This window comes from Amphibalanus amphitrite, unplaced genomic scaffold (genome assembly GCF_019059575.1).
Source record: "Amphibalanus amphitrite isolate SeventyFive unplaced genomic scaffold, NRLGWU_Aamphi_draft 000249F_arrow, whole genome shotgun sequence".
NCBI lineage: Eukaryota > Metazoa > Arthropoda > Thecostraca > Balanomorpha > Balanidae > Amphibalanus > Amphibalanus amphitrite.
Window position 1 is genome coordinate 46,361 of NW_024881744.1, and position 20,720 is coordinate 67,080.

General features: G+C 45.4%; 1 protein-coding gene across 1 annotated transcript in view; it reads left to right on the forward strand.

Moving 5' to 3' along the window:
* Positions 1-9,027: 9,027 nt before the first annotated feature.
* Positions 9,028-20,720, forward strand: part of LOC122386394 — a 213,877-nt gene continuing 202,184 nt past the window's right edge. The window contains exons 1-2 of the mRNA XM_043375563.1: positions 9,028-9,154; positions 9,402-9,598. Of these exons, the coding sequence (XP_043231498.1) occupies positions 9,036-9,154; positions 9,402-9,598 (316 nt within the window). The 5' untranslated portion in view covers positions 9,028-9,035. The remainder of the gene's footprint in view (positions 9,155-9,401; positions 9,599-20,720) is intronic.

Genomic DNA, 20,720 nt, shown 5'->3' on the forward strand with positions numbered 1-20,720 from the left:
TTAATGTGAAATTTCGGTTACCTGTCCAGAATTGAATTGCGGATCTTCTCGTGCAAGAAATAAGGAAATCGGTTCACAACTTTTCTAGTAATAGCTGTGTAAAGTCAAACATCCTGCCGCCGCGGCGCACACAGCCGCTATCCAGGTTCAGAAGTGGCCAATACCCTAATTTTCGACAAATTTTAAAGCGTGCTTTTCTCACATTTTCTGGTCGTAAATTGATCAGACTGTATAAAACATCATCCAGAAAAAATATTACTCATTCTGGCACAGATTGGTGGGCTCCCAAAGTACACCGTTTTGTTTTGCTCCGTGAGACCGAACTTGTGCTGCGATTTTCATGTAAATGTTGACGAGTCTCCTGTCATATTCTTTGCTTGAAAATGCGTAAGTAAGATATCAGCTGAAAGGGGAAAATGTGCGGAATCCATTGGTAACAAAAGTACATCTAAAAAACTTCCCACTCAGTTATTGTACGCTAATTGTTGCACACTTGCACAAAGCAGAAGGGCTTGAGGATTTCAATATTTACATAGGCCTACCAAAAAACGCACAGCGTGCTTCACATCGAGACAACGTCCATATCATATACCGTACAATTGTGATTCATTTGCTGAAAAAATTAGGTCGGCATCACACTGCCGGCAAAAGTTATTGCAGTTCTAGTGACGCTAGGTCGCCGCCCGGCCGACCCCGATCAGGTCGGCCGGGCGGCGGCCGTGCAGCTGACGTCCGTGCGGTTCGGCAGCTGACCAATCAGCTGCGAGAGAGGAGCGCGGTCCGTCTATGTAATCGCCCCGGCAGTTGCTTGTGCTGAGGGGTGCTCGACGCTCGTGTCGATTGCATTTGTTGGTTGTCGATTGTCGATTGACTTGTGGGTATACTTTCTGGTGACCAATAAATGTTCGTCGTCTTAACTGAATGTAGTCTGATCAAATTCAATAAAGCAAAAAGACATCCAGCCAACAGAACATCGTAAGGATGTCCGATATGGTTGATAACATTCAGAGTTTTGGGGAGCAGCCATCGACCAGAATGAACCTTATTGGCTTTTGTATATATCATTTGCATTGCTTTTGGAAAGTTTCAGTCAGATATCTTCAGAAATGGCAATGTTATCGGCTTTTGCATTTTACCGTAGTCGGTTAATCATAATTTTCGGTATTGCAAAGGCACTTTCAGTACGTTCTTGATATCGAAAACCAAAACGAATAGCATCATCGTGTTCCAGAGCTCAAATTGCATCCGATGCACGTCTTTTTTTGTTGAGAATGCTCAACTTCAAAATTTGACCTTTTTGACCTCGCCGTGACCTGACCTTCATTTGTCGAATGGAAATAGTTTCGAATCGGACGACCCAGATGACATCATTTTTAGATGCTTTTGCCGAAATGGACCATTAACCCTCGCATGTGTGCGGCGTTTGCCAGCTTCTAATGTGTAGGGGGGGGGGTCGGTTGGACCCCCCCTTGCCGTTTGGCCCCTGATCGAGCTAGAGCTTCGCGGAAAAAACGAGCGTGTTGCCCGTGACGAGAGGAAGCCGATGATACCCAATTTTAAGGTCCTAGGTCATTGGTTGACCTTCCAGGTCAGGTCAATGACCCCAAAGTCGGGAAAATCGGGACCTGTTAGAAAGTCGTAAAGAGTGGCTGCTAAGGGGTTTTTCGGGGTGCTGATCACGAATATCGTGTTAGTTTTGATCACAGATGATGTCTTGAAGCATTTAGACCAGGTCGGGTCAGGTCAGGTCAGGTCAACCAGTAGGCGTCGTGACGGGTATTCGTAGTACGTGTCAACCGCCTCTGACAGCTTCGTAATATGTTACGAAGTCACCAAAACTACTTCGTAAATGTTCAAATGGTTGCTAAATTCGAATTCAGCTCCAAAAACTAGCCTAGAAACATGTAAAACTCGAAAAAGTGAACCGAGGTCACCCGAGGTCACCAAAGGTCAATGACCTGACCTGACCTTCAGGTGACCTTGACACCCACGGGAGTGACATCAAATTACATGTTTGAACGTTTGAAACCACGAAAAGCTTGCAAACGCGCGGCTAATGCGAGCCGACATACGCAGAATCGCGATTCCGGCCAAACATGGTCTCGGAAAAGAGGTCACAGGTCAAAGGTCATTTGGGTCAGGGTCATGAAATTTTCAGGGTAGGTGTAAAATTGATCAATGTGAGGGTACTGAAAGTTTCGTCGCCATCGGCCGCTTTTTACGCGAGTTATTCGCGAAAAACCATGGGGGGGGGTCCATCCGACCCCCCCCCTACACATGCGAGGGTTAAAGATGTGTCGCATGACCTTAAAAATGTATGCATTTCCTTCCATGACCTTTTCCATTACCTTTTGTGACCCATGACCTTTTCCATTACCTTTTGTGACCCATGACCTTTTGTGACAAAGTTAGGTTTCGTTTGTCAGCTATTCCTATCAGAAGCCGTTTTAACCCGGCAGTTGCTGGGGTATTTCGCCACCCACCGTTTGCTGGGGGGGGGGGCGTTAAACGCCCCCAGCCGATAACTCGAGAACCAATAGGCGCAGCGAAACGCACGAGGCGGCAAACGAAAGAGCGCGACGAGACGCTTCAGATGAGTACTTTAAAGTTGAATTGTGAGGTCACAGGTCGGGTCAAGGTCAGGTCAAACACCTGAAATCGGGCTTTCGGTAGCATGGACTTCAGGAGTTCGCAATGGGCGCCTCTCGTCATAAACTCTGTCAAAACGGTGCACAATCCATCATATAAGGCCTACAAGAGTGTCAGCTCCATGTAGGGGTCAGTCAAGCATAGGTCAGGGTCAAGGTCAGGTCAACCGGGTAGGCACATATCCCCGAAAATCAAAACTGATATTCGCAGCCTGTGACACATGTTTTATAGGTAATTTGGGGCGTAGAACACGATAGTGACATTCATTTTATCATATGTGCACGTGTTTGGCTCAAAAAGTTCAATTTAAGAAATACATGTATCATGGTCGTGAAGTAGTCACAAAAAATTGCCAAGATTCAGTTCAAGATTATGGAAAATGCAGAGTGATAATCAATAATCAAATATAGCCATTCGATTAATAATGGTATTGGCAGTCTAATGGCGTTTACGGCATGTCTGTATGTCTATTCTGTGATTTTATATAATTTGTTTAACATATGCCGTTTTTGGTCGAAAACTCAGAAATCATGACGTCACTAAAACTTCAATATCTCAAAAAATTTCCGACCGATTTTTTTGAAAGTTTGTCACAATAAACTTCAATCAATTCCCTACAGGTACCCAAAATTTGGCGCGCCTGCGGCGCGCCGTTTTTATGCTATGGCCCGGCGAAAAAAGTGGGGGCGTTTAACGCCCCCCCCCAGCAACTCGCGGGTTAATTTTTATGAACGAGTAGTTTCGAAGACGGCAGGGAAGCTATGCAGAATCCCCTCCCGAGTCACCCACGTTATGGGATATACCCGTCATCCGCGGATTACAAGCAAATATATTTTTACGGCAATGCTGGATCAGCAGGATGCTCATACGCTCGCATACGTGACTTTAAGGTTTACTTCACATATAATAAAAATTTCATGGCAAAATGTCAACTGGTTAACTAGTTATCGCATTTTGGCCACTTCCGAACTCAAATAGCGGCTGTGTGCGGTGGGAGCTCGCCCGAGGCTACCCCTCGTTCCCCCCTTCCCCACTCCCTGCGCATGCGCGCTGGTGGGATGATGTCCAGCGCTGGACGCATGCGGGAACCGAACGGGCGGAACCGAGCGGGAGTATCATGGGAGGAGAGAACACGTATTCCGGGAGTATCATGGGAGGAGAGAACACGTATTCTGGGAGTATCATGGGAGGAGGGAACACGTATTCCGGGAGTATCATGGGAGGAGGGAACACGTATTCCGGGAGTATCATGGGAGGAGGGAACACGTATTCCGGGAGTATCATGGGAGGAGGGAACACGTATTCCGGGAGTATCATGGGAGGAGGGAACACGTATTCCGGGAGTATCATGGGAGGAGGGAACACGTATTCCGGGAGTATCATGGGAGGAGGGAACACGTATTCCGTGAGTATCATGGGAGGAGGGAACACGTGTTCCGGGAGTATCATGGGAGGAGGGAACACGTATTCCTACAACATAGCGGGTGGGTTACCGTCCATTAGTGTCTGGAGGTCGAGGCCCTTGATGATTGTCAAGAGTTCCAAAAATAAAGTATTTTTATTTGTGTTTATTAGTAAAAATAACGCAATGCATTTAAAGGTAGTGTGCCAGCTTTCCTGGACCGTATGGAGTTAATGGCCCAGATAAGGAGAACCGGATTTTTAGAACTTATCCATACCTTCAAAACTCATGGAAACGTCTTAAATTCTTCAAATTTTGAGTACCCCAGTGCGAAATTCGCCCCGACGGGTTATCGGTCGTACCCCAACCACATTTCACACCACTATGAACAATAAATGCATACACTGAAATCGCTATTACCGATATGCTCATCCAATCAAGTTTCGATAAACCCGTTCATCATCAGCTCCTGCGGTTTCGAACACGCCTGTTAGGTGGTGCGGTAGACCACGCCCAAAGCCAGGGCCCCGGTAACGTGAGGTAGCCGAGTCAGGGCAGCGTGCGCTGACCCAAGCCGGAGCCGCGCGTCCTCCCGGTGTCATGTGGTAGCCCGGGGCTGCCCGCGGGGATGCGGTAGACCGCGCCCAAAGCTGCGGCCCCGGCTTGGGTCAGCGCACGCTGCCCCGACTCGGCTACCTCACGTTACCGGGGCCTTGGCTTTGGGCGCGGCTTCTGCTCATACTTTGTGGTGCTGCCTCTGACTTCGGCCAAGAAAAATGCGTCAGCTGATCATTGTCATTTCTGCCACTTGCGTGTGGTGAAATGGGGTCATAACTTATAAGACGGCTTTTTCATATCAATTATTTTACATAAAATCATATTTCAAACCATAAATAATGTTCGACAGCCAAATAAAAGAAACAATACCAATACGGGCTTACAGTTTAAGGCTCGACATTGTGTTGTCTACGATTAGACAGCTGATAACTCATTCCCGTACGTCGTATGGTCGTAACACTAATGACCTTTGCTTATTGTCACAAGTGCGCCGCATTCGCGATTGTTGCCCGACGCCTGTTTGCAGGTGAGCCCACTACAGTTGTTATACATATCTAAAAACCGATAAACTTTTAGGCGAAAAAGGCACTATTCCAGGCCAATTTTTGATTTTTTTGCGATATTAGGTAAAAACAGAAGCTTCTTATCCTAGGAAAAATAAAATGGGAAATCTTTCAAAGGTGGCACACTACCTTTAATAACCTTTTATTTCATCTAATTGTATTATCAAGCAATAAGCATCTATATTTTGCCGTTTTTGTACTGAGAATTAGCTGGGAAGGGTTGAATGCAGCGTCGACTCCCACTCCGTTTTCGGCCGGAAGTGTCGACTCCGACTCGAACCGACTCCGACTCCGACTCCGACTGTAACCGACTCCGACTCCGACTCCGACTCCGACTCCACAGCGCTGATCCATGGTCTCTGATCTTTGCCAAATGATCAGTTCTCTGCTATCAGTTCTCTAGACCACTCCACAGCTTATCATATGCATGCCACCGTTGTCTGCCGTCCGATTTCGCTTGTCCATCTATACATGTAAAGTCTATGACGCGAATTTGCACTTGCATTTGCGACCGTCTGTCTCTGAATGTTTGGAAAGCGGTCTTCTCCCGTTGTGGGCTAGCTTCAGTTGATATCTGTCTCAGAACTACTTCTCAAGGGAATGTTGAACGGAAATCAAATGTAAAATGAACAGAGGCAATGGTACCGAATTACCTTATTGAAGAATAGCGCTCACCTGTTTCCCAAAGTTTAGCACCGCTCTTCAACATCTGATATCCGATCGGCATCTGGCACAATTTTTTCCCATCGGAACGTTTTCTATGACAGCAAAACGAATATAGTTACATCGTCCACTGCCGGATCCAGGGAGCGGACATTTAAGGCAAATACTCGCCCCCCTCACAACGCCCAAAATCGTCAAAAACATGTTTTCTTACAGGTAATAAGACTTTTATAAGTTCTTTTTTTGCTTTTAACTGCTCAGCAGTAGGTATGAAAACAATCAAAATCCGAGGATATTTCGGATTTTGGAGACAATTTTCTATGGGTATGTTGCCGCATCGTCGAAACCGCCTTTCTGGATCCGGCTATGACATCATCTCGTCTGAGCTGTTGCCCTCCCCCCACGCCAAAATGGAATCCGCCACCACTGCTCACTCTCTAGACCACTTCACAGCTTATCATGTTCATACCACCACCGTCTGCCCATGCCCAATACACTGTTGCACGGCACTGATATAGATTGACCAGAGCTGATAGCGACTATCAAATACGGACTATGATACTACAGAGCAGTGCATCGGTGGACGGTAAGGGCCTCTCGGGTGGGGCATATTTCGACAGACGCTGAGCCCGTGTCCATAGAGGGAAGCTTTCTTGCAGGTTTGCGGAAAAATTTCTCAACTTTTCGCTCCGCGTCTGAGACTCGGTAAGTGATAAGATAATTTTTATGGATGAATTAATTTGTCATTAATTTACTGGTATTATTAGCCATAATTAGTTATTTGAATTGGATATACAATTGAATTGAATTGAATGGCATCATACACGTATTTATTATTAGTCATATCATTGTGAAATTAACGTGTAGCCTTAGTATAATTTGTGAATTTAGGCACCATTACATAAAACGAGATGGATTTCTGACAAGGCAGTAACACACATTATAATCAAGATTCACATTAAAATCATCTATTTATGGAAGCAAATCATTGACAAATGTCTTCGGCATTTTTTCATTACGCTTTTTAAGCATACCTATGTGGGATTATCTCTATGACAGTTGCGGATGTCACATTATTCAACAGTGAGCTTACGCTTATTGACTCTTGTTTTGTGCCACTCCGGGCCCCCAACGCTGAATTCAAAACATGTAAGGGCCCTGCGTTGGTCTCAAAGGACTCCACGCCAATCTCTAACGGTCCTTGCGTCATCGTTTCGAGGGAGGTTAAGATAACTGCCTTTGTCGGATGATACCCAAGTTTCCGGTTGGATCGGGACATGGCGATGCCTGATCAACCTTCTTCAGGAAAATGCTCCCTGCCCATCACCAATGTAAGTAAATAATCATATGCTGGTGTTTTTTTTTTTGTGCAATGGTTATGTACTCGAAAATAGCGTAGCTTATTTTCACTTACCATGCTATTGTATAATGCTTTTGAACTAAAATACACACTTATTGAAACACGAAATGAAATGTTATTTTTAAGGTATCCGACGTACTTCAATTGGAGGGAGACATGGCACATGACGGTTAACTTTACCCGCGCCGTGCTGGGGGGGGGGGCGTTTTTACGCCCCCCCCCCCACCTCAGGTTTTTTTGCGAATATCTCAAAAACGGCGTGCCTGTTCATGTTCATGCATGCATGCATCTCACTGTTCATGCATTTTTTCCACACATGTTGTAAAAATTTCAGACCCAGGTCGTTCAAGGTCAGGTCACCAGGTCACGTCAAGTGACCTTACCTCAGAAAAAAGTTCAAAGGCTCGCTAGAGCTACACCGACTGAACGATCACTTTCAAACTTTCAGCGATTGATAAGAATGGCAATAAGTATAAAATGTATTTCTCAGATTTTTATATCTGTGACCTAAGTTCAGGTCAATTTTGCGACTTCTCTTTTATACCTAAGTCAATGGGAGTAATTGAAATGCCCTCTCTTGGACGAATATCGTTCAAAACCCTCTCAAACATCGGTGCATGGGTAAACATGACACAATGAATCGATAAAATGCTCCTGTGACCCCTTTATGTGCCCCTGAGGTCATATCAGGTCATGAACGGTCACTAGCAGTTTTTTGGCTACAACTTTTGATAGAGACGCGCTAGAGTGGTGAAAACACGTCAGATGTCTTCAGCTCGACGATACGGATCGACTGATATGCAACATGGCCCTTTCCGGTCAGGTCATGACCTTAACCCTAAGATCAAATTTTCCAAATGACCTTTCAAGGTCAACAAATAGTTCATTCGACGCATCTTGACGAGAGGAGCACGATGCTGGCTAAAAGGTGACTTGCTTGAGTCAAAAGTTATTACCGAAAATCACTGTTCGTGAAACCGGCTGTTTTTTGAGTTTTTGCCCCTGGAGGCTAAACCGTTGACCTGAGTCCAAATCTGAGAACATTGCTCAGAAAGGTCTGTAAAAGGGCTATCGAATGCGCTTTTTTTGCGGCGCTTTAGGTCTATTGATTCCCAAGTTAGCCTTTAGCAGTGGCAAAATTGAAGTGGACTAAATTTGACCATTGGTGACCTCTGGTGACCGGACCTAAAACAACTTAAGTATTCCCGTCTTTATTTTTGACGCTCTTTCGATTGCTGCTTACCGCGTGTCGCTACGTGGCCCAGGAGCCAAATTTGAAGGGGGGACGTGAAAACGCCCCCCCCCCGAACACGACACGGAAAACATATGGCCACCAGCACGGCGCGGGTTAAACTAATATTGCCGACAGGGAAAAAAGGGACGGAGACATCACTACCGTTGGGAGCATCACGTTCGCTAAAGCGGCTTCTTGGGGAAGGGTGCCTTATCTACTGTTTTTTCGGTAAGTAGAAGCGTGTCATATAGCTTGTTACGGCTCCGGGCTTTGGTGTCTGCTGTGCAGTGGCGTTTATACAATGCCCGTTTTTTTAATCTTAGCCTGCAATGTTTTGGAATTCGGCTTATATTAAGGCTATATGAATATGATAGAGTTTTCCGGTTAAGAGCTGGCGATGCTGATGACGCTTTTGAAGATCACGCTAGAGTAGGTACCCACGAGGACCAGCATTTGTGATGAATACTACACATGGGTGCAATAAATGCCTACACTGGCTTCATTTCCGTCTTTGCTAGGTCCGGTGCTGATTTTTTTACTTTAGATCTTGCTTGACATGTATGACACCAGTATGACATATCTTCCCTGTACAGAGGACAATGCGACATGCGGCAAGAAGTGGCGATAAAGCGCATCCATTACCGCACTGATGAAGAGCGACTGCTGATAGAAAATGAAGTAGGCAACCTGTTGAAAGTCGAAGAGGATGACGCGAGGGTCATCAGGTAATCTGTGACCAATGCATGTGGGATCGATGTGACCCTCTATGACCCTCTGTGACCAATGCATCAGCCACGTGACTTTTTATGCATCTAAAAGTGTACATATTTGTACAGTGTGTACAGTGTAGTGCATCTGTAGTGTACGTGTCGCCGTTTCTTTTAGGTTTGGCGGAAAGCGTTAGGGGGTATTCAAACACCCCGTGAGCAGAACCAGGTTTAATCTAAAAGCCCCTTTTCACTCATTTTTAAGGTACTACATGACGCAAAGGACTGACAACTTCTACTATATTGCGATGGAGTTAGCACTCGGTACGGTGGAAGACTACGTGGAAAGGAAGCAGGGCGTCCATACCAAACCTGATATGGACGAGCTTGATAATCTCGATGAAATCAGCATTCTTAGAGATTCGTCAAAGGCACTTGAATGGCTGCACCAGCAAAAAATCGGTGAGTTTTATTATTTATTTCACTGCTTTGCATTCAGTTCTAGCCTTGGTATGTACAGTCCACAGCAGAAGTAATGTGGGGTTTCAGTCATGGGTATGTTCTGCTTCTGAAGCTTAGGAACGATTAACCAGACTACAATGAAACTTTGAATGTAGCTTACATGTATCGTCACCCTTGCAGCTGCAACTTTAGCTATTGACATCTTCTTTTCGATCATTCCGCATTAAACAATCGTCAGTCAAAGCCAACCGTTGAGATTGGTAAAACCCTACATTACTTTAGCGGTGGGCTGTACAGTGGGTCTATTTAACCCTATTCGTGGCAGGCTCCTGGCTACCCCTATTAGTGGCGGAGGGGGGGGGGCTGTTTACGACCCCCCCTTGATATCTCGAGATCTAACGGGCCGATTTTCAAAATTCAAACGGCATTCGATTTCGCTCAACGTGATCTACATTTCTAAAAAATAAAAATTAAAAAATGTCAATAGGGGGGTAGAGGGGGGTAAAAACGGGCAAATTGCAGATACATTTTAGACTGTTAATCACGGCCAGGTTTCTGAACCAATCTTAACCCGCGCACCGACGGGGGGGGGGCGGATATCCGCCCCCCTGAGGTTTTTCGCGAATAGCGGGAAAACCGCGGCGCGTAGCGCCGCGAAATTTGGTATGACTATTCCCTTATCAATTTTACACATGGTGTGCAAGTTTGAACCTCCTACCTTTCAAGGTCAGGTCACCAGGTCACTTTGAATGACCCAACCTCAAGTCACTTTTTTGCAACTTTGCCACCGTGCCAGAGCTACAGTAGATGTGGAGGCCTTTGAAAGTCGCAGGATGTTATAAGGTCATTAGTAGCTACAATTTGTATATCTCGGAATTTTGATATCGGTGACCTAAGGTCAGGTCAATTTCGCGACCTCCCCATTATAAGTCAATGGGGGAAAAATCAACTCCCTGTTTTTACCACTAAAACGGGTCGGAATGGCCCCATATACCATACATGACTTCATATACGATCAACCTTCACTACCTTGAGGTCTGTTTTGCTGTTGGGCAGCTGTGAGGTCATGTGACGTCATCAAAGGTCACCAAAGGTTTTTGGCCAATAACTCCGTACAGGAACCAGATACAGACGCGTGGATGGTCTCATTGTGTTCAGCTCGTCAAGACGCATCGAATGATATACATGATGACCTCGAGGTCACGTGACCTGAGGTCAACCTTGACCTTGACCTTTCGAGGTCAACATATATATCATTCGATGCGGATTGACGAGAGGATCACGATGATGCCCTTAGTTTGTTCCTATCTTGACTAATTCGAAAGTTATTCGAGAAAAACTCTCCATATTTAGCGCCGCCATTTTGACTTTTTCGACCCCTGTGACGTCATCTTTGACCTGACCTGAAAATGACCTTTGTAAAAATTGTAGATCTTGACCGTGCGTATCCGATGCCGTTTACCGCTTGTCGCTATCTTGCTTCGTTCTCGAGATCTCAGGGGGGGGGGGGGCGGTCATCCGCCCCCCCCCCGTCGGTACTAAGTTGGCGCAGACCCCCGTCGGTGCGCGGGTTAACGCAACTTTTGCCGATCGATAGAGAATGAACCAGGAATTCACATGGATCCTAAAAATATGCATTTTCAAAAAGCATAGGCGGATACAGATCATTGAGATTGGAGGTACACAAAAAGTAGGGTAGCCTGGGGCAAGACGCCCCAGATAATTTATTTTGCTACATAAATTTTGTCCCACATCACCTGGAAGGCCAAATTTGTGCTCAATGCGTTCTTTGGACATTTTACTTTAAATTGCACCCCTCAAATTCATTCACTTATGATCGGACTCCAAGCTAGGAAGTGATTTGTGAAGCAACTGCAAATGAGGCATTTTGCCCCAACCCCAGGGCAAAACGCCCCACGGCCTGGGCAAGTAGCCCCATACTTTAGATTAACCCTCGCCCGCACATGGGGGGGTGGTTGCCACCCCCCCCAGGTAGTCTTTCTGCTCTGCACTCAACATTTTTAGAGCTAGAAGGCTGATTTTTCGTATAGCTGCTCCTCTATCCTTTCTTGATGTCCACTGAAAATTTCAAGTTTCTGTGATTTTTGGTTTCGGAGATATGACCTTGTTTGTCAGGTCATGTCATGACCCAAATGGCCAATTCTCAACATATTGCGTTAGCCGTGGGCCTTTGAGCTTTTGACACCCTGATTTCGGCCTTTTTTGCAGTCTTACCTCCCACCTATCATGGAACATGTTGTTCGATGATGTACAGGGGTCAAGGTCAGGGTCAAGGTCAACCTAGGTCATCTAAGATAATTGCGTTTTAGGCAAGCTGAATTTACTTTTTTGAAGTTTTTTTTGGCTGCATTTTTGGTAAAAGCTTCTCAGATCATATTTCATATAATATGGACCCAAAAACAATCGGTGCACACATCAGTATACACACAGACACACACAGACATACAAACACATATAATTGACCTTGACCTAACTTGACCTGAAATGACCTCAGCAGCAAAATTCTGGTCGGGTAGTGTGACAAAGAGGTTCTAGCTGGCTTGGCACCAGAAAACAGCATCGCCATCGGTATTTGATAAGCAGCACACTTGATATCCAACGGTGACCCAAAACAGCAACATTTTTAGTTTGACCTGACCTGGAAGGTCAATGACTGACCTGAGAAGGTAAAACTGGGTATCATTGGATTTGTCTCTTCCCAAAGAATCTTTTTGGTCTTTACCGCTAAGCTCTATCTCCAACAGGAACGAAATGGCGCGGGGGGGGTGGCAACCACCCCCCATGTGCGTTGCGTTCTAGGATGGGAAAATGGCATGTGCGGGCGAGGGTTAAAGATTTAACATGGTAGTTGGCTTAAATCTTATGTGAGAGGTCCGTTAGACCACTGGGGGCACGGCACTAGAGTTAGCACGTTCCATCCTGTCAGGTGTTCAGCTATGACACTATTGTATGAGCAGGTTTTTCACCTGCCTCATAAGACCAAATAATAAATTATTGCAATGCAAATGTTTACAAAATACTCCCTTTTCCATCCAGTTGCTGAGGAAAAATACACATAAAGGCATAGAAACTTACTGTTCGCCAGCTACCGAACATTAGAAAGTGGGTAGCCCGAACAACACATGAGGTAAAACGCCCCATGGGGCTTTTTGCCCCGCGACCTACTGGGGCGTTTTACCCCATCACGTAGTTCGGTCAGAGAACAACGCCTTGCACTCCAGGAAGATATAATCTAACACGAACCAACCCGGCATGATAAGCGTTAAACATAGTTGTTCAAAATACATAAAAGTCGTTAACCTGATGTGGACCATAAAAGAACGCCATGATGCATAATCTGACACAAAAGATAAAATCACTCAAAAAACACATTTTGGCTATATCTCCCGAAAGAGTCATCACAATTTCTTTCCAGTCTGCTCATATAATGATCATATAGTGCACGTTTATAGAAGAGAGGATGTTCCCCAGAACTCTGCCAGTTCCGAGAAACATCGGTGAGGCGTTTTACCTCGGCGGGGCGACTTGCCCCGGTCTACCCTATAGTAAATAAGGTTTTTGTTGGTACTGTTTCTAAAAAGGGTGGCAATGGTCTTGTTATGTTACAATTTTCTTGTGAGAAAACGACTACAATTGTATTGGTCATGCATAGGCGGTGTCAGGGCACCTGTGTTGGGAGGTAAAACATAACCCCCCTTTTTGGACGCCTGGATCCGCCTATTATAGCAAAAACGTGTCAAAAGTGGATGCACAATAACTTTGTAGGTATATGTTATCACATGATACCTTTCATTCAATGTTCGTAAAACTGGTGTATACAGTTATCCCGCGCGGGGCTGGGGTCTCCAGCCGAACGCGCGGGGCTGGGGGGGGGGTAAATTTTACCCCCCCTGTTATCTCCCGAACTAACGGTCCGATTTGCAAAATTCAAACGCCAATCGAAAGCTCTCATCACGAACTACTAAAACATGTACTTAATTTTAAGTTTGAGGTCAAGGTCAAGGTCAGGTCAAGGGTACAAATTGCAAGTTTCTAAAGTATCGGCCTTGCACCGTAGTTGCCGAAGAATGGAGTCATGGACTGACACTGATCGCCCAAAACGTGTTCTTAGGCTACCAAGACAATATTCGTTGCATACAATATCATTCAGAGGTCAAGGTCAAGGTCAGGTCAGGTCAGGTCAGGTCACCAAAAAACAAAATATAGAAAAGGGCATGTGCGACACATGTTTTATGGGTCATTTTACTCATAGAATTCAATAGGCACACTCAATAAGTGATATGGACCACCTCTGGATGAATTTCAGGTCGAGGTCAGGTCAAGGTTAGGTCAAGTGAGGTCAAATTTTGAAGTTGGTTGTTAAGGCCTAAAAAGGTGTCTATCTGATGCAGTTTTTCACGGCGAATCGAATGGTGCTATTTTTGTTTTCGTACGAGGTCTAGAACTTCCAAAAAAGTCATTTTTCAAAATTTTGTGTGTCGTGACGTCATAAAATTTTGAATAACTCCCACATTTTTGAACCGATTCTTCTAAAACTTGGTATGTAGGTGCACATAGACCACTTCTCTGACATATATTCCGGTTTTTTCGATAGACTCAAAATTTTGGCTTTTATAATGATTTTCCCAAAAAAGTCAGTTTTTTGAAAAAATTTAGGCCAAAATCCAAAATTTTCAAAAAACCGAGATAGCCATTTGATAGACAAAGTAAAATTACGTATAACCTTTTTTGTTACGTCTTGATTCCTTTAAAAATGAAGATGCTAGCGGCGTTTGAACTTTTGCCGTTTTTGAGGCGAAAATGACGAACATGACGTCACTAAAACGTCAATTTCTCAAAAATTTTCCGATGGATTTCGCTCAAATTTTCAGGGAACGTGTCAAATTGATGTAAGAAAAGGTACTAAAAGTTTGGCGGCGCTGCGCGCCGCCGTTTTTGAGATATCGCAAAAATTCGCGAGGGGGGGGTAAAATTTACCCCCCCCAGCCCCGCGCGGGTTATAATACATCAGCATCGTGATCTTCGCCCAAATGACTCGCTTCACGAATAGGACCCCCCCATTCCCAGTGTCTGGAGCCGCCCCTGGTAAAGGTGTGAACTTGAAATTTTCAGTGAATGTGCCCAATTTAGTTTTAGGAAAAGTCAGAAAATTTCAGCATCGTAGCTTCAGCGGTTTCGGAGATATTCCCGAAAAACCTGAGGGGTGGATGAAAACAACCCCCCCCTGCCACTAATAGGGTTAACCCGCGCGGGGCTGGGGTCTCCAGCCGAACGCGCGGGGCTGGGGGGGGGGGTAAATTTTACCCCCCCTGTTATCTCCCGAACTAATGGTCCGATTTGGAAAATTCAAACGCCAATCGAAAGCTCTCATCACGAACTACTAAAAACATGTACTTAATTTAAAGTTTGAGGTCAAGGTCAAGGTCAGGTCAAGGGTACAAATTGCAAGTTTCTACAGTATCGGCCTTGCACCGTAGTTGCCGAAGAATGGAGTCATGGACTGAGACTGATCGCCCAAAACGTGTTCTTAGGCTACCAAGACAATATTCGTTGCATACAATATCATTCAGAGGTCAAGGTCAAGGTCAGGTCAGGTCAGGTCAGGTCACCAAAAAACAAAATATAGAAAAGGGCATGTGCGACACATGTTTTATGGGTCATTTTACTCATAGAATTCAATAGGCACACTCAATAAGTGATATGGACCACCTCTGGATGAATTTCAGATCGAGGTCAGGTCAAGGTCAGGTCAAGTGAGGTCAAATTTTGAAGTTGGTTGTTAAGGCCTAAAAAGGTGTCTATCTGATGCAGTTTTTCACGGCGAATCGAATGGTGCTATTTTTGTTTCCGTACGAGGTCTAGAACTTCCAAAAAAGTCATTTTTCAAAAATTTTGTGTGTCGTGACGTCATAAAATTTTGGATAACTCCCACATTTTTGAACCGATTCTTCTAAAATTTGGTATGTAGGTGCACATAGACCACTTCTCTGACATATATTCCGGTTTTTTCGATAGACTCAAAATTTTGGATTTTATAATGATTTTCCCAAAAAAGTCAGTTTTTTGAAAAACTTTAGGCCAAAATCCAAAATTTTCAAAAAACCGAGATAGCCATTTGATAGACAAAGTAAAATTACGTATAACCTTTTTTGTTACGTCTTGATTCCTTTAAAAATGAAGATGTTAGCGGCGTTTGAACTTTTGCCGTTTTTGAGGCGAAAATGGCGAACATGACGTCACTAAAACGTCAATTTCTCAAAAAATTTCCGACGGATTTCGCTCAAATTTTCAGGGAACGTGTCAAATTGATGTAAAAAAAGGTACTGAAAGTTTGGCGGCGCTGCGCGCCGCCGTTTTTGAGATATCGCAAAAATTCCTGAGGGGGGGGGGGTAAAATTTACCCCCCCCCCCCAGCCCCGCGCGGGTTAAGATCTCCAGAGCCACCACGTGGCGCTACGGTCGGGGTAGGGCGAGTCCAAATCGCGAGGGGAGTGGGGTCACCGGTCATTGTGGGGGAAGGAGGGAGGGAGGGGAGTGACGCGCTATCGCGGCGCGGAGCGTGGGCTTGGCGCCGGGAGTGGGCCGGCCGTCACTGCGCCGAGGCTGAGGGGAGGGGATGATGGTTGCGGGTGCATTCACTCCGGTATGGTGGTATCCTTTTCATGAGGAGCCAGAAAAAATGCGACTGAAGGGAATAATCATCTCAAACAAACGGGCAAGCGAAAAACGCCATTCACTTCAGCAAAAATCTTAAACAAATGATAATTGAAATCTAGCACCTAAACTTTCAGTCGACATTTGCATGCTGTCTTTGACTTTTCTAAATTGTTCTTTGAGTTTCATGTTTTTTTTCATTGTTTGGCACGCTCAGCATTTGTGGGTTTAATCGGGTCGAAAAGATTAAAAAGAAAAGAAAGAAGAAAAGAAAAAGAGTTAATATGGGTCCAGAAAAATGACCAAAAATATTTTTAAAGATTAGCTTAGCAAAACCTTTAGGTGCGACAATTTTAACGTTGTTGAGAGGATATTGGGAAAAGATAAATCACCGTGCTTGTCAGTGTTGCAGTAGAAGGAAAGGTTTTGGTTCGTGTCTAGATAAAACTAGAGCCGGGAGTGAGGCTCGAACTCACGACATCGCATTCAGCTCACAGGTTACCCACCCTCTGCGCTACGGGCATCCATCGCCCTGAGCAGCTTGCTTGTCAGTGTTTCGGCCAAAGTTGTTGGTTGAATGTCTGACGTCTGTCAATGTTACTAGGCTAAGCCCGGTAAATGAGGGAGCCGAACCAGATTCGACCGGTTCGAACCAGGTTGCACCGGGGTCCTACACGCAATCATGGTCAGACAAAACAGAATTTAATTTCGGGTCAAATATTTTTGTTAAATGGTCTTATTGTTTTTTAACTTATACGTATAACACTTTTTTTATTCGAGACTTAATGCAGAAAAATGGGCCTATTTGCCCACGTTTCCCCATCTTCTTTTTAACGTCTAAACTTGACCTTAGAGGCCCGTCATCAAAAACATAATAGCCTGCGTTATAATTATTTACACAAGAGCGCTCTACACAAGAAACGCCAGCCAGTCAAAAACCGGCGAACGATACGATCTTTCTTGTGCTTTAATTATATCAAATGAAAATTTCAGGAGATACGAATAACCTTAATCCTTAGAGCTACTGGACGCTCGGAGCATTCGCAAGCATTTGAGTGCATCATAGTTAGTTGAAACTTGACAATAGATAAACCGGCCGCAGTAAACAACGCCTCATCATCCTTCCCTTCCAAGCGGCCAGGCTACCGGCCGCCGGGCCCACCACCGCGATATGGAACAGGCCGGCTGGAGTGCGCCATTTGCCTGCGGCAGTGCCCAACCGCGCCGGGGCTGTTTGACAGGTCACCCGTCCCGTGACCTCGCCACCCCCCCCCTCACCCACCTCCCCAACTGGCCCAGCTCGGTAGTGACCTCTCCTTGAATTTGACATGGACTCGACTAAGGCTCAACGCCATCTACTATGCATTTCAGACCCCATGAGACCCTGCTTTTCGGCGATAATTTCTTCAATTTTTGTCCAATTAGCTTGAAATTTTGGCAGGCGATATTTCAGCTCAAGCGCCAATTTTTGTCAATATGGTCTCTTAACAAAAATTCAAAATTTAGAGCACTTGTCGTTGGCTAATGGCTCGTAATATTACTCAGTTTTTGCACCCGGATAGAGGCTCTCTCGCTACCGCACCGGATTGGATAGGAGCGCTGGCCAATCACGTTGCGCCGGGCCCAACTAAACTCGGCCCACTGGCCGTGACCGCCATGGGTCTATGTCGCTTCAGTCGGTGTCAGCACCGCGGAGAGGTCGGAGCGGGACCACATACTGGAGACAAGTGAAGCTGGCAAAGTTGTTTCGGGACGAAAGCCAAAAAATATCCGTTTGAGGGCATTTGGTATCCTCTCCACCTTATTTTGGTATTTAAACGTCGAACCAGCTCAGAATATTCAAAATGATCAGAATCAAGGTACAAGGTGTAGGATCTATTGGAACGGAACCGGCCGTAGAAGGAAAGATGGATAGACTCTTGGACTCTGAACATTTATTTAGAGCCGGAGTTGCACCTATCTCATCGTCAGGTTGGGTCAGGTCACTACCCGATTACCTATAAGATCATGTGTAAGCCTCTGCTTGACCCAAAAATATTGATATATTTGGCAGTGCCAATAAATGTTTCTGAGGAAGGCGCAGAAAGCAACAATGAACAAAGTAGGATGAAGAGTCTCGGGCACGGCCGAGTGCCTGGGGCATCGCTCCAGCGAAACGACCGTATTCGTGATTCGTGAAGCGGTGCGGGGCGCCGGGTGGGGCAGAAGCGTAATATGTCGTATGGTAGAAATGGCCTTTATCGCGGTGTCATGTGTGTGTTATATTGTTAACCCTTGCCCGCACATGGGGGGTGGTGGTAGCCAGTTGCCACCCCCCCCCCCCCAGGTAGTCTTTCTGCTCTGCACTCAACATTTTTAGAGCTAGAAGGCTGATGTTTCGTATAGCTGCTCCTCTATCCGTTCTTGATGTCCACTGAAAATTTCAAGTTTCTGTGGTTATTGGTTTCGGAGATATGACCTTGTTTTTCAGGTCATGTTATGACCCAAATGGCCAATTCTCGACATCTTGCGTTGGCTATGGGCCTTGTGAGCTTTTGACACATTGATTTCGGCCTTTTTTACCAGTCTTACCTCCCACCTATCATGGAACATGTTGTTCGACGATGTACAGATGTCAAGGTCAAGGTCAAGGTCAACCTAGGTCATCTAAGATAATTGCGTTTTAGGCAAGCGGAATTTACTTTTTTGTGAATTTTTTGACTGCATTTTTGGTAAAAGCTTCTCAGATCATGATTTCATGTAATGTGGACACATAAACAATCGGTGCACACATCAGTATACACACAGACACACACAGACATACAAACACATATAATTGACCTTGACCTAACTTGACCTGAAATGACCTCAGCATCAAAAACCTGGTCGGATAGTGTGACAAAGAGGTTCTAGCTGGCTTGGCACCAGAAAACGGCATCGTCATCGGTATATGATAAGCAGCGCACTTGAAATCCAACGGTGACCCAAAACAGCAACATTTTTTAGTTTGACCTGACCTGGAAGGTCAATGACTGACCTGAGAAGGTAAAACTGGGTATCATTGTATTTGTCTCTTCCCAAAGAATCTTTTTTGTCTTTACCGCTAAGCTCTATCTCCAACAGAAACGAAATGGCGCGGGGGGGGGGGTTGGCAACCCACCCCCCATGTGCGTTCTAGGATGGGAAAATGGCATGTGCGGGCGAGGGTTAACACGCGCAGTGGAAGGGTTGCGAGTACTACGCCCAGTGGAAGGGGGGGGCGGATGTCGCCCCCCCCCTAAGATCTCAGCTCCCACTGGAGCTAGAAAGACGAAATTTGGAGGGTAGTTGGGGGCCATGAGGAACTCTGTTGTGTGTGAATTTCATGACCCTAGGTCAATGTCTTCAAGGTCAAATGAGGTCAAATGTGGTCAAATCTGCCATATTAGCGACTTTTTTGCGTTTACACGCCGATAACTCAAAAAGTTACCGGCCGATTTTCTTTAATCTTTCACTATACGAAAGAACGAACATTTGTGAGTATGTATGGTGAATTTCTAGATAATCCAACAATAAATATGGCAGTTAGAAGCCTGCTAAGGGTAAGATGTCGCCGGCTGAAGCGGGATCGGCCGACGCGGGAAACGCGGCAATCACAATTTTGTGTTTACACACTCATAACTCAAGTTGTTACCGGCCGATTTTCAAAATTCTTTGACCATATGATTGCCTGTACATTTCTCAGTCTTCTCATCGAATTTGACGCGAATCGAATATAATCAGCGGTAAGGAGCGCGATGTAAAGACGGAACCACCCCGCCCCGGCACAGTCTACAATTCAGGCGGCGCGTAACGGCTAGCGCCGGCCGCCGCGCCGCCGCGGCGCCGCGGCGGCAGGATGTTTGACTTTACACCACTATTACTAGAAAAGATGTGAACCGATTTTCTTACTTCTTGCACGAGAAGATCCGCAATTCAATTTTGGACAGGTAGCCGAAATTTCACATTGATATCATGCTTGCGGCGCGAGTTATTGGCGAAAAACAGGAGGGGTGGGCGAAATCCGCCCCCCCCCTTCCACTGCGCGTGTTAAGACGTGCACGAAAAGAAATAGCAATGTGGCAGGCGGACGTTGGGCACTACACGAGAACGATCATCAATAAACTCGTATCTTATTTTGTAAAACTTAAGTAACAGTAGGTATGTCCTCAATGGTGAGGAAACTATCTCTAGGCTTTTACTTTTCATGTTTGCATTTCAACGCACAAGCTCTGGGGGCAAAGTTAGTTTGGCGACCTCCTCAACCTAAGTCTATGATCAAATGGATTAGTCCTGAAGGTGTTCAATGCTTAGTTGCACCGGAATGATATAAATCGATCACGCCGGCATATTCCTAATCAAATTTCATATATCAAACACATAAATTGCATCATGTTAAAGGGACCCTCCCACCTTAACCCTCGCATGTGTAGGGGGGTCGGATGGACCC